This window comes from Aspergillus fischeri, genomic scaffold (assembly GCF_000149645.3).
Source record: "Aspergillus fischeri NRRL 181 1099437636245 genomic scaffold, whole genome shotgun sequence".
NCBI classification, from domain to species: Eukaryota; Fungi; Ascomycota; class Eurotiomycetes; order Eurotiales; family Aspergillaceae; genus Aspergillus; species Aspergillus fischeri.
Window position 1 is genome coordinate 386,789 of NW_001509773.1, and position 13,039 is coordinate 399,827.

Here is a 13,039-nt window from a genome sequence, read left to right on the forward strand (position 1 = left end):
GCTGGGATGAGCCCTAAGAGGCTGCCTTTCTGGGACGTTATGACCTTATATTGGGTTGAATTATGCATTTCTCGTTAGCAGAAGAGCTCCGTGGAGCGAGATCTTATTGTGCAGGAAGGACTGTCGGCTAGACTACATAAGGCTTGACCTCGGGTAACTGGGGGGTGGGAAAGCCAAGGGCGGGAACCCCCGCCATCGCCAAATGCGCCACGCTCTCCGACTGGTCACTACGGATCAAACGGCACACTGTCTCGGTTCTTTGATTCACCCTTGTCATTGAGGTGGAGACTGAGAAGTCTTAGAGTCGTTGGACCGTAGATGTTGAAGTCACTATGAACGGTATCTGGCAGATTCATGAGAAAAATGGGTTCCGCATGCGGAGAAAGACCGAGAAGAGGGACTGCTCTCCCACTAAGAGCAGTATCCAGACAGAAAGCGCGTAGGAGAAAATTTGACATATCACTGACACAAGATGTATCCCAGCTACCATATTGAATGCTCAATTCAATATTGAAGAGGAGATTGTTGTCCGGCAGCAAGTGGAGAATCAGTCCTCGAGTAGATCTACACCTGCCTCAAACGGCGCCAGCAGGGAACGCTCACTTCTTTCTGTTTTCACCTAATAGGTATTTCCCTTTCACTTCCTTCCTTCTACGACACTTCATTACGCTCAAAAGGACGCCTTCGATATATCTATCCTCTTGAAGTGGATTTCCCTCCTACTTTCTGAAGAACATGGGGAAGAATCGCTGCTCTCTTATATATCCACCAGTCTTATTAACCGACATTGCTACAGTTGCAGGACTTGCACACTATCTTCATTGACTGCTCTATAATTCCGTAATCTTTTCTTCTCCGCTTTTCTCTCTTTCTTCGGACGAACTACTTGTTGGATTTCCCGGATATCCCAAGATCTCAAGACTGATGCTACCTTAGATGGGGTTGCATCGTGCGTCATCGATCTTATACTCCCGTCAGTTTCCAGAGGAACAACAATAGGAATTTTTCTTTCACAACGAACGAATTCCCCATACATAAGAAATGACTTCCGGGGACTTGGAGGAAGGTGTTCACGAAATCACGTCGGCGGAAACTGCATATACCGATGCTCCCACAGTCAAAAGGCCCGGGGATGAAGACTTACGTGTCGAAAAAGATGCCCATTCTTCGCTCGCGGGATCGCCCGCACTGTCGGCCATGGATGTGAAGGGCACAGCGATCGATATTCCGTATGCAGAGCATGAAAGCTTGCCGATAGCGGTGCCGAGGCTGAAGCGCCGAGGGCTTTTCGGACAACTCACACTGCTGGCAGAGGTTGAGAATCCGAAGACGTATCTCCGAAAAACGAAGTGGTTTATCACATTCATTGTCGCGCTGGCAGGATCTACAGCTCCCATGGGTAGCTCAATACTATTCCGTAGGTAGCTCCCAGTCCAACTGCTCCTAGAATTGAACTCGTGGTGGCCAACCCACTTTGTTGATGCGCTCCCCTTGTCGGTGAACAACTCGTTGGTGGCGTCGCTACCCTCACACTTCGAGAATTCCTCGCTGACCAAAACGGTCGATATACCATTCATTAGCACGTGCTAACAGGTTCTCACAATAGCCTCTCTTTCTCAAATATCCAAGGAAATGGACGCACCAACCACTGTCGTCAACCTGAATATCTCGCTGTACATGCTGAGTATGTCTATATTTCCACTTTGGTGGTCGTCTTTCAGTGAGAGACTTGGTCGGCGAACGATATACCTCGTATCCTTCAGTCTCTTTGTGTTGTTCAACGTTCTGAGTGCCGTATCCCATTCCATATCGATGCTAATCGTCATGCGCATGTTGAGCGGCGGGGCATCGGCATCAGTTCAAGCAGTTGGTGCAGGGACGATAGCAGATCTGTGGGACCCGCATGAAAGGGGACGCGCAATGGGCATTTTCTACCTGGGCCCGCTGTGCGGTCCTTTGCTCGCTCCCATCGTGGGGGGTGCTCTGGCAGAGCGTTGGCGATGGAGAAGTACCATGTGGCTCTTAGCCGTTTATGGCGGAATCATCGTGATATTCATTTTTTTTGCACTTCCTGAAACATTGGCCAATCGAAAGCAGCCTGATGGCGATGAACAAGCACCCGTTGAACAACAACTCAGTCGGATATCTTCACGCCAGGTCGTTCACTTCACTGCTAGATGGTTGAAGGTCCTCAAGATGGTTTTCCTTGACCCTCTTAAGATCGTTCTTTACTTGCGCTATCCCGCAGTGCTTTTGACTGTATACTACGCGAGTATCACCTTCGGGTCCCTGTACGTGTTGAACGTTAGCGTTGAACATACGTTTTCAACGAACCCCTACAACTTTAGCACCATTATTGTTGGATGCCTCTATATCCCGAACTCGCTGGGTTACATAGCTGCGAGTATTTTCGGGGGGCGATGGATGGACCAAATCATGCAGCGTGAGGCGAAGAAGGCCGGCAGATATGACGAGCACGGCGAGTTGATCTATCGCCCAGAGGATCGCATGCGTGAGAATGCTTGGTTGGGTGCATTTCTGTATCCTGCGGCATTGATCTGGTACGGCTGGACTGCTGACAAGGGGGTCTTCTGGTTTGCGCCGGTAAGTTGGTCTAGGGTTTTGTTTTACTGGGAGGGTGAATACTAACCTTGTCTTCCAGATGGCCGCCAACTTCTTTTTTGGTGTCGGATCAATGCTCATATTCAGCATGGCAACGACGATGTTGACCGAATTCATGCCTAATAAATCATCAACTGGTGTCGCATTGAACAACTTTATGAGAAATATCTTCTCATGCATCGGATCGCTCGTGACAGCCCCCATTATTGATGCCATCGGTAACGGATGGCTCTTTACGATCCTTGGACTGGTCGCTTTCGCCAGCAGCTCGGTGATCCTCGCTATGAAAGTATTTGGACCTCGTTGGAGGAAGTCGATGGATGCCGTGAGTCACTAGTCTGGTCTTTTTCTGGGCCGGAATGCAAAAAAAGATACCCCGATAACGTTATTTTTACGAGTCATGTTAGCATAGCATAAAGCGATGATCGAATTGTCTGCTCTCCTGGTGCCTGCTGTAGGTGATCTGTAAGCGCGCAATTACATTTTGATACAGAAATAATAGGTCCAGCGCAGCCTATTGACCGTAAGGTAGGGAGTGATAGATCCTCCGTATTACTATATTCTATCCTTCGCTCTATTGACCATGGAGGATGATGGTGTTTCTGAGCGTAGGGAAAGTGCCGCCATGATGAGAGGAGGCTATTTTGGATGGCCTGGTTGATTTTGGTAGCAATTGCTGGATGGTCAAAGGCTGAATTCAGCACATAATTCTTTCTTGCATTGCCCTGTTGGGAATCAATTGCCCAAGGAGCAGAGAATATTCTGAGGTAAGCAGTGGTCGGTGATGGATCAGGGATCATCGGCAATCATGCATGGAACCACCGCAGACAGCTCTATGGATAACCTACTATCTATTTTGTACATATCCAGTCGCATCTGGCTCTATGATTCGTCGCCCTGCTTATGGCTATGGACAGCAATCAAAGACTTCTCAACGTTTATCCATCTCTCTCAAGTCAAACTCAGTTTTCTGGTAGCATTGTTTCTGGTAGCATTGAATGGGCGAAGATGCTCTTTTCGGGCTGCTGCTCAGCGTGGCATACCCAGGATAGCTCACTACATTATCATTGTTCTGCTCTTCTTTGCTTTCGGAGAGGCGTGATGAAGAGTTCTTTCAGTTTCAAATGCGTCCAAACCGTTCTGGCTAGTTAGTGCTCCATAGTTAGGTGCCAATTGACCACTCATTGACCGCCAAAGCAGCAATCCTCGCCTCATTTTTTAGGTGCAGAAATAGTAAACAAACTGCCTGATTACTGTGACATCTTGTGGCGTTTCACAACCAGGACTTCTGGGTTATTCTGTGGCTTCTAGATTTGTCAGATTTCCTTGTTGGCAGGATCATATTCATGCGGATGGTAATATCAATAGCATTAGATGTCGTTTCTACGGAGTACAAAGGACAATAGTAGATGGAAGTTGGGCTTGGGAGTGATTTGGGCATTGCCTAAAACAGTCTAGACTGATCTTCAAGTGCTGAAGTGTCTCGGTGGAGTTTTGGAACGCCTTCTCTTTCTCCCCTCAAAGACCTCGGTTTCATCAGGAATTGTCTATTCCATGTCCCAACCATCATCGTTGATGTCGTAGTCGCAGAAATGAAACAGGCTGGCGATCATGATTGACACTCTGCTGCAGAGAACAGGACAGAAGTCGATCATGCACTCCAGTCTGATCCCAGTCATTCTGGCCGGTGCTTCGACGCACCACACATTATGCACCTTATTCCGGCCGCCGCCCGCAATTTACGTTGGGCAGGAATCGATGATTGAGGAGTGTCCCTGAGAGGTTGGACATGTTTGTCATTCTCGTTGTCTGGCCTCTGAAGGCTTGCTGCCTATCTTTCTTCTAAGTATAGGAAACGACCCGAGTCCTTCATTCTGCATGACTGTTCGATCTCTTTGGCATCTACGATGCCATTAAGAGGATGTTTATTGTCTGGCATAGGAGCTACCCGACGAAAGCCCTCTCGTTGCTGGTCGTTTCAACTCCTCCTGATTTACTCTTTTCGGCCACGCGCGTTGGCTTAACCGCGCGAGGCTATTGCGGGTTATGCCCAAAAACAGAGAAAGCAACACAGACAATCATGATTTATCTATCGGTGGCACCACCCCCACCAACCCTGCGGTACCCAGTTATCCAACCACCCACGCAACTCCATAACTGGACGGCTTCCCTTTCTCGCCCCGCTGCCTGTAGCTGGCTACTGCATGATCGTCCTGCTTTTTCCCGGCCCTAACGATGCTTTCGGGAGGGGGTCTCCCAAGTTCTTTTCCTAAATTCGTCAAAGGCCATTGGATCTGTGAGACGTGGCCCAATCAAAAATCATGCCGTTGGGTAGTTCGCCGGTGACGTCCATCCGGCCTCAAGGCTCAAACTGTAGTTTGACAGTATCCCATCGCAATGGGTACAGGCGGACGGCGATACGTCGCCTCGCCTTGGGACTTGGGCGGAACCACCATGCTGTTGGCGGAGGGACAAGACGTGTGCTGCTTGTTCAATCCCGATTTGACCTCCCTAACACATGAGCGTCTGCCCCAATTCATCCTTCCCATGCCTGTTCATGTCTGACTCTTCCATTCCGTTCTCTTGCATCATCCTTGTCTTTTTTTATCCGATTGATCCCTTCCTACCCCTGAAGAGAGTGTGACAGGAAAGACGTACCTTGTCTATATAAATCGATACATCAACTGGGCCGAACCGAAAGGCTCATAGCTGGACGTACTGTGACTGATCCGATGCCATGGCCAAAAGAGGAGCAAAGAACAAGAAGAAGAACAATAACAATAATAAGCAACGCCTACCAGTGAACGATAATAAGTTTTCCCTCCCTGAAGACAACCCTACAGCCGAGCCCGGCCTTGAAGAGGCCGCCGAGGCTGGGGACCATGGCCAACCTACAGTATGCACAGCTTCCCAAGTTTGAATATCAGACAATCGAGCGTCAATATCAGACCTTCGACCGTCAAACTTTGCAATTTTCATTTTATCCCGTCACTGCTACTTCTTCGGATGGTCTGACATCGGATAAGGATCAGGATACCACCAATAACGCGACCAATTCAGAGGAAGGCCCATCCCCAGAGAGTGCTCCCGTAGAAGAATCAAGTAGTTCTCCCGTTGACGCTGCGCCTGCACCCGAATCTGAAGGTACGTATGCTTGTCAATCGCCACCTTCTCTCTTTTATCTGGGTTCACCTTCCTCACATTTGTCTAGAGTCACCTGAAGCGGCAGCTGCTCCGCCTGAGCCTGAACCGTCAGATGAGCCTGCACCAGAAGCCAAGGAAGAAGCAGAACCTGCGCCAGAGGCAGACGGTACCGAGCAGAAAGCCGAAGACGCCGCCAACCCCGACGAGTCCGAGACGCCAGCGGCCACTGAAGATGCCGCGCAAGACCCACCGCCCGAGGAAGGTGATGGTGCCGCAGCGGCGGTAGATGAAAGTCCTGCATCGGAAAACAAAGAAGGAGACAGCAACGGTATGCTTGCGGATACCGAAATGCATAAAACCAGCTGACCTCATTCCCAGAGGATGATTTCCCAGAATGCGATCCATCCGCGGAGCTCGATAAGGTCGAGGCCGAGAAAGAGGAAGCGGCACGGCAAGCGGAGGAGGATGCAAAAGCAGAAGAGGAGGCAGAAGCAGCGGCTGCTGCTGCAGGGGTTCCTGATGACGTCGATATTGATACTGGAAATGCGAACTCACCTGCAGATAATCCTGACAGCGAAGAAGCTGCTCCCGCACAGGGCGACTCACCAACGGACGGGTCAGCAGAAGAAGATGCGACGAAACCCGACACTGAGGATAGTCCAGCCCCGGACGAACCCGCTGAAGAACAGAGCGACCCACCACCCGAAGCGGAGCAGCCCGTGGCTGAAGAACAAGCTCCTACCGAGGAACCTCCTGCCGAGGAGCAGCCCGCTCCTGAAGAGCCCGCACCTGAACCTTCTTCTGAGGAGGAACCCGCCGCGCCGACTGAGACGGCGGAGGACAACACTCCGGAAGAAGCGGTAGCTCCCGAGGGTGCAACTGCCGATGACGTTTCAGACGAAACGACACAGGAAGAGCCTGCTGCTGCAGAAAGCCCAGTCGAGGACAAGCAAGAGGAGGCAACCGAAGCTCCCGCAGCGGAAGAAGGAGCAACTGAGACACCGGCCGCGGACGAAGCTGTAGCTGAAGATGCTGCCGCCCAATCGGCTCCAGAAGCACCGCCAACTGATGAGGTGGCTCAACCGGAGGTAACTCCTGCGGAAGCTCCAGCAGAAGAAAAGAAAGAGGACGCTCCTGAAGAACCACCGGAGCAACCTCCGACTAAAGAAGTCGTCGAAGAATCTGCTTCCCCCGAACCTGAGGCCGAAGAGCCAGCACCTGCCGAGCAGCCCCCTCCTGCAGATGAGCCTGCGCCTGAAGAACCTCCTGCTGCTGAGGAACCGGCCCCTGCTGCGCCTGAAGCGGAGGAACCTGCTCCCGTTGAAGAGGCACCGGCAGAGGAACTCGTTGCTGAAGAGCCTACTCCAGAGGATAAATCCGCTCCAGTTGAAGAGGCTGCCGTCGAGGAAGCGCCTCCTGCCGAAGAACCTGCTCCAGCCGAAGAACCTGCTCCAGCCGAAGAACCTGCTCCAGCCGAAGAACCTGCTCCAGCCGAAGAACCTGCTCCAGCCGAAGAACCTGCTCCAGCCGAAGAACCTGCTCCTGCCGAAGAACCTGCTCCAGCTGAAGAACCTGCTCCTGCCGAAGAACCTGCTCCAGCCGAAGAACCTGCTCCAGCTGAAGAACCTGCTCCAGCTGAAGAGCCTGCTCCTGCCGAAGAACCTGCTGCGTCTGAAGAACCCACTCCTGTTGATGTGGCTCCTATTGAGGAGCCTGCCCCAACAGAAGAACCCGCGGCTGAAGACCCAGCTCCAGCCGAGGAGGCTACCGAGCCTATTCCAGCGGGAGATCCTGCCCCTGCTGATGAGCCCGAGATAGTTGAAGAATCTGCTCCGGCTGATCCACCTGCGCCTGTTGAAGAGCCGGCTCCTACTGAGGAACCTCCTCCAGTTGAAGATCCTGCCCCCGTTGAAGAACCGGCTCCCGCTGAAGACCCTGCTGCTGCCGAGGAGATTCCTGCTGAGGAACCTTCTCCTGTGGAAGATGCTCCTACTGAGGAACCTGCCCCAGCTGAGGAGGTTCCTGCTGAGGAGCCAGCACCTGTGCAAGAACCTGCTGAGGAACCCACGCCAATTGAAAAGTCTGCTCCAGCGGAGGAACCTGCTCCCGTGGAAGAGGTCCCTGCTGAGGAATCTGCCCCTGTCGAAGAGCCTGCTGCTGCTGAGGAGATCCCTCCTGAAGAGCTAGCTCGTGAGGAACCTGCTCCTGTGGAAGATGCTCCTGCTGAGGAATCTGCTCCCGTTGAATCTGCGCCCGTTGAAGAGCCTGCTGCCGCCGAGGAGATACCTGCCGAGGAACCTGCCGTTGTCGAGGAAGGCGCTCCTATTGAAGAATCTGTCCCAGTCGAAGAAGCTGCTCCTGTGGACGAAGAAGTCTCCGAAGAGGCTCCAGACCCGACGCCTGTTGAGGAAACCTCAAGAGATATCGATGGCTTGGAGCCCTTGGAAGCAGCCTTGCCAGCTGTTGTTCCAGCCGCCATAGCAGCCGAACATGCACGCAGGAGAAAGAGGCGGTCCCCGGATCAGGGACAGAGACGACATTCGAAGAGTTCTTCTGAGGAAGTACGAAGATCATTGCCACGCCAGAAACTTGAGCGAAGTGGTAGTCTCCTTGATCGGTGGAACAAAGCCCTCGAGGAAGCCAAGCGACAGCATGAAGAAAAGCTAAGGCAGGAGGAAATACGGAGTAAAGACAAATTCCGTGCTCCAGAGAAGGCAGAGAGGGACAGGCATTCCTCGGAGCGAGAGCGCCCTAAACGAAGCGAGCGTTCGTCGAAAGAAGAAGCTACCGTGGATGTCAAACCCAGTCGACGAAGATCCGAGCGCTCAGCCACGTATGAAGTCGAGCGTTCTTCGCGGGAAAAGGCTGCCGTGACTATCGAACCGAGCCGACGGACCAGAGAGCATTCGAGTAGTCACGGAGGCGAACGTAGAAGTACCTCCTCAAGGGATGGCCATGCATCGGGCTCGAAGCCGCGAGCCTTCCTGAAATACATGACAGCCGAATCAGAAACGAATGGTCCCCTTCTTAAGATCAATGGCGACAAAGCTGCTGCCAATGTGTTTGGGCGTCGGTCTTCCACAAGCCATTCCCACAGTCACCGTCACTCGCACGAAGGAAGAGGGTCCGACCGTTCCACGAGCTCCCATCATGCGGAGGAGGAAGAGCAGGCTCGACGCGAGCGAAGGGCACGACGAAGGGCTGCAGAAGAAGCAGAGCAGGCAAAGGAAAGAGAAGCGACCGACCATCATCGCCACCGTCATGGTGGAGAAACCCGCCATCACCATCACAGACGCCGGAGAGATGAGCCTCCAAAGGAAGAGTCGAAGCTCAAGAATATCCTCAAAGCAGTTGTTGCTCATTAACTCAGGTGTCATTTCACTTGTTAACACGGCCGACCCACCTTGAATTTCACTCCCATATTACCGTTCGGGTTATTGTCAACTGATGTTTCTCAACCATCTCGCATCGCATCGAATGTACTCTCGGCATATTAGCATAAGCATATGTGGTGTTTTCTGCTTTTACTTCGTCTTTTCTGACTTGTATTCCATATATGTTTTCATGAATGCATCTTGAGGGGTTTTGTACAGCAATCTTGTCGAGCGAGCTTTTTGACATTGGTTCTGTAGCTAAAACGTGGACTCCTCCAGCGGGACACTGTTTCGGAATTCAACATGAGCATTGCAATGCAAAGACTTTACTTTTCTTCCTTTGATTTGAGCCAGAGCATACAGATGCATCCTACACGTCACTTTTATCTTCCGTTGCCATTAGTTAACATACAGTACAGTTAGATATCACGAGACCGGTGTTCAACGTCTCTTCGCCATTCGTTATCTCGCCTATGCACTTGCTAAGAGGAGCCACGCAGACCAACATAAGATTTAACTTCTGCACACTCCGCGCCCGCGCCCGCATCTACTGGAGCCTACTCATTGCCGTGCTGGCGTATATCCGTCGTGTCGGAGAGAATCCCAATCCGAGCCAGGTGGCTAATACCGTATCCTACTCAAGGTATCCAGCTCGGCTGAATCAATACGCGAACTACTACCTCTCAGTCGAACACACGTTCAAGCCAGGTCTGTCTCGTCCCCATGACCGTGAGGAACATCTGTTTTCGGTTAGGGCCGTGCATGATCAGCAAAAATGCCACTCACATCATCTCAATCCTCTTGGTGGCTTCGCTCCGGACAACTCCCCGGAGCGCTGTGACTGAGGCAGAATACGTGGCGAGGAGATATGGTCATCTTCGCCCGTCGCGGTATGGGGAAGACAGGAGACCAGTGGAGAAGAAGAAAACCGGGGGGGGGGGGGGCAATATCCGCCCGTCCACGCAGAGTAATCCGACGTCCTGTGGCGGCGGGGATATCCAATCTCAGCTGTCAGAGTCTAGCCGAAGGGCTGACCATGCAGTCAGTCACAGAAGGAGGAAGACGACGACGACGACGATCGCAGCTGGACTTGTCAGCTAACTGACCAGTAACGCATTCGTAGCTAGACATCTGACCATATCATCATGGCCAAGCGCATGATATCATGGTAGTCTCACAGCTAGCAAGACAAACACTCATCATTGTAATGAGTAGATATCACCGTCTCACCACTCGGATATTAACAAAAGACTAAAGAGCAAGGATGATAGAGAAGATGATGTCAGCTCAGCTCACTTGTCGAGTGTCATGTAGCCACACGGGTCTGTCTTCCCGGTGCATGATGACCCGGGGTACGAGCAAATCACCGTTGTCCGTTCTGCAGGAGGTGTTGGTTCGCGAGGGTTGGCCGGCTACTATTGGTGGTGGACAACCATCAATGATGGTGATCGACTTCTTTGCGGATATCCTATAAAAAGCTGTACTCCGTGTGGCATGTGGCGTCCGACAGGGAATATGCGAGGTGAAGATTGAGACGAAGCTACTGGTGTGAAGAATGTTTAGGAGTTAGGTGGTAAGCACTATCGAGTGCGGGTGCCTTCATGAGAGCATGATTGATCAATTAGGCAGTTGGTATTCTCAAGGCAATAACATAGATATAATAAAGACACCTCAGGCTGGCCCTCAATCGCACTAAGGCTCATGCATGTTCATTAGTGGTTACCCATTACTAGTTACTAGTTTCCTATCCCGGAAATTGAACGTAGGTACGGAGTACGGAGGAGAGAATCCTGGTCTATAGCTGGCAATATATAGATATAGCAGCCAATTGTTAGATTAATCTCTGTTGGCTTGTATTTGTGCTCCTGGTGTATTGGCCATGTTGTGTTAGACACTGTCTGCATCCAGCGAGGAATCAAATTCTATCCAAACTCGAAGAAGTAGTTACTTATGGGTCTTTTTACAGTTTGTTTTGGTTAACCACCTCCTTTCTTTGTCTAGTTAGAGGAGAACCATCTTTTATCACAATACTGGCCGTTGAAGCGGGGACATGACGGATCTGGTTCCGGCTAGTATATTTTAGTACAGTTGGCGCAGTTCAGGATATTACCAAAGCTTCAAGATCTACAAGCGTGACACCGGTGATTGGGATGTCAGGGTAGTCTAGACACCAGATGCCGCTCCCGAAAAGCGTCTCTGAACGGGAGCTAGGCCATCCCCGTGAGGAAATGCTTCCACATCTGATGGCAGGAACGTAACTCGCTTTTGGCTGGTTGAAAGGGACATATGCATCCAGGAGTTTTCGGAGCACACAAGCTCCAGGTAGGTAATGTCATTGTTTGATTCTCGACCAGTAGAGATCTATCCAAAAAGCAATGCAGAATGGAGATTGCCAAGGCTTTGGGCGGTCTTTGCATGTGCTTGGGTATAGAGCTGATTGGTATGGCGCCGATTGCGCATCGCCTAGTCAAGGGAGACGGAACGGTGCTAGGCAGGATCAAGTAGTCACGACGACGGGAGACTGCCGAGCCAGTGAGCCACTTTCCAGGGACAGCAAGCTAATAGTGTTAAGTAAACAGTTAAAATGCGATAGGACGGAGTATTACTGAATCATGCAGACGGCGTTTGATGGGCTAGATTGACTTGAAAGCTTTGACAGTTCGAGGCTCCTCGCAGACTCCTACTCAATCAGGTATATGTTTTGAGATAAAAGGAGTCGACCTCGAACGCTTTCTCCAAAACTCCAATTCATTACTAAATTCGGTCGCGGCACTTGGCGATGACGGGCCGCTATTCCACTACTGGTAGGAGCATAGACGGTTCCTGCCGTTTGGTCTCCGGGTGGACTCCAAATCCTCGAGATAGATACCTAGATAGGAGACATCGATGAGAAACTATCGTCAACACTAAATGGCGTTTGGTCTACCGGTAGGTTCAGTACCAGAGTCCGGTTCAGTCGAATCCACGCAGATTCAGCAGACTGTCTCAGCCTTGGGATCAACTAATCTAACTGTTGGCGAGGCATTGGCTGCAAGCCGTAAGCCACATGAGTTAGTGGTTATTGAACCTCAGATGATGTTATCTTGATGATTGATCTTACTTGGTGGCAGAATTCATATTGATAATGACACTTGTGATTGGTGAGATTCTGCCCATTTCAGGGGTCGTCGCCTGCTCAGGGTCCAGTCTTCCAAGTCACTCCAGTGTCCACGATTCTATAGATGCCTGACGACAATGAACGTCAAAATAGGCAATTGGTATGAGCCCGTTAACTTGGTCGAGCCGGAGCCAGGATGGTCGATAATTGCACCAATTGGAAACCCGAAAAGGTACGCCGGAGTTCTTTCCGCCATCCGAAAGGAAAGGTCTTGCTTTCTCCACTGAGGCTTTTACCTTCCAACTTCAGGATCAGGATCAACAGTGGACTCCGGCTTGTAATTTTCTCTGCACCCTTAGCCTAAGTGTAACAAATACAGTACAACGTTTTTTGGTGATATGCATTACCCAACTCACAGCCTGAGGCAATCAGGCAAGGCTGAATCTCCCTAAGAACGGGTAACCCTATGAACAAGGCGCAGTACCAACACCAACCCCAACCTTTCTCATCCTTCCCGTTTCAGATTCCGATGCTTTAGTCGGTCTCCATGATGACAGCAGATTTACCTATGTCATGTTTGAGATAGATGAATGACAGGAGTCGGTCGCATGGCAGTGCAAGATCCCTACAAACGGTGCACCCGTGCAGGGCTTGGCTGTGAATTGCACTAAGAGTCGAGACTGGATAAGAATAATACCGCCATGATGCCATCGATATCTAGTTCGACGCTAATAAGCCTCATCGAGAATAGACCGTGTCGGGTCCGAGTATTGGCGATTTGGTAACCATTGCAAATTATCTA

General features: G+C 51.1%; 3 protein-coding genes across 3 annotated transcripts, besides 6 other annotated features; 2 read left to right on the forward strand and 1 right to left on the reverse strand.

The window, feature by feature from the left end:
- Positions 1-1,041: 1,041 nt before the first annotated feature.
- NFIA_102730 (MFS transporter) lies at positions 1,042-2,959 on the forward strand (the record flags this gene model as incomplete). The annotated part of the gene is made up of 3 exons (XM_001266684.1): positions 1,042-1,417; positions 1,607-2,604; positions 2,663-2,959. The coding sequence occupies 3 exons, from the start codon at positions 1,042-1,044 to the stop codon at positions 2,957-2,959; spliced, it is 1,671 nt and encodes a 556-aa protein (XP_001266685.1).
- A 630-nt stretch (positions 2,960-3,589) lies between these two features.
- Positions 3,590-3,618: a microsatellite.
- Positions 3,619-4,981: 1,363 nt separating this feature from the next.
- On the reverse strand, positions 4,982-5,196 carry NFIA_102740 (uncharacterized protein; the record flags this gene model as incomplete). The annotated part of the gene is made up of 2 exons (XM_001266685.1): positions 4,982-5,079; positions 5,139-5,196. The coding sequence occupies 2 exons, from the start codon at positions 5,194-5,196 to the stop codon at positions 4,982-4,984; spliced, it is 156 nt and encodes a 51-aa protein (XP_001266686.1).
- A 308-nt stretch (positions 5,197-5,504) lies between these two features.
- NFIA_102750 (PE repeat family protein) lies at positions 5,505-9,131 on the forward strand (the record flags this gene model as incomplete). The annotated part of the gene is made up of 3 exons (XM_001266686.1): positions 5,505-5,766; positions 5,834-6,094; positions 6,145-9,131. The coding sequence occupies 3 exons, from the start codon at positions 5,505-5,507 to the stop codon at positions 9,129-9,131; spliced, it is 3,510 nt and encodes a 1,169-aa protein (XP_001266687.1).
- Positions 7,180-7,432: a microsatellite.
- Positions 7,656-7,704: a microsatellite.
- Positions 7,713-7,797: a microsatellite.
- Positions 7,850-8,004: a microsatellite.
- Positions 7,995-8,026: a microsatellite.
- Positions 9,132-13,039: the final 3,908 nt, after the last annotated feature.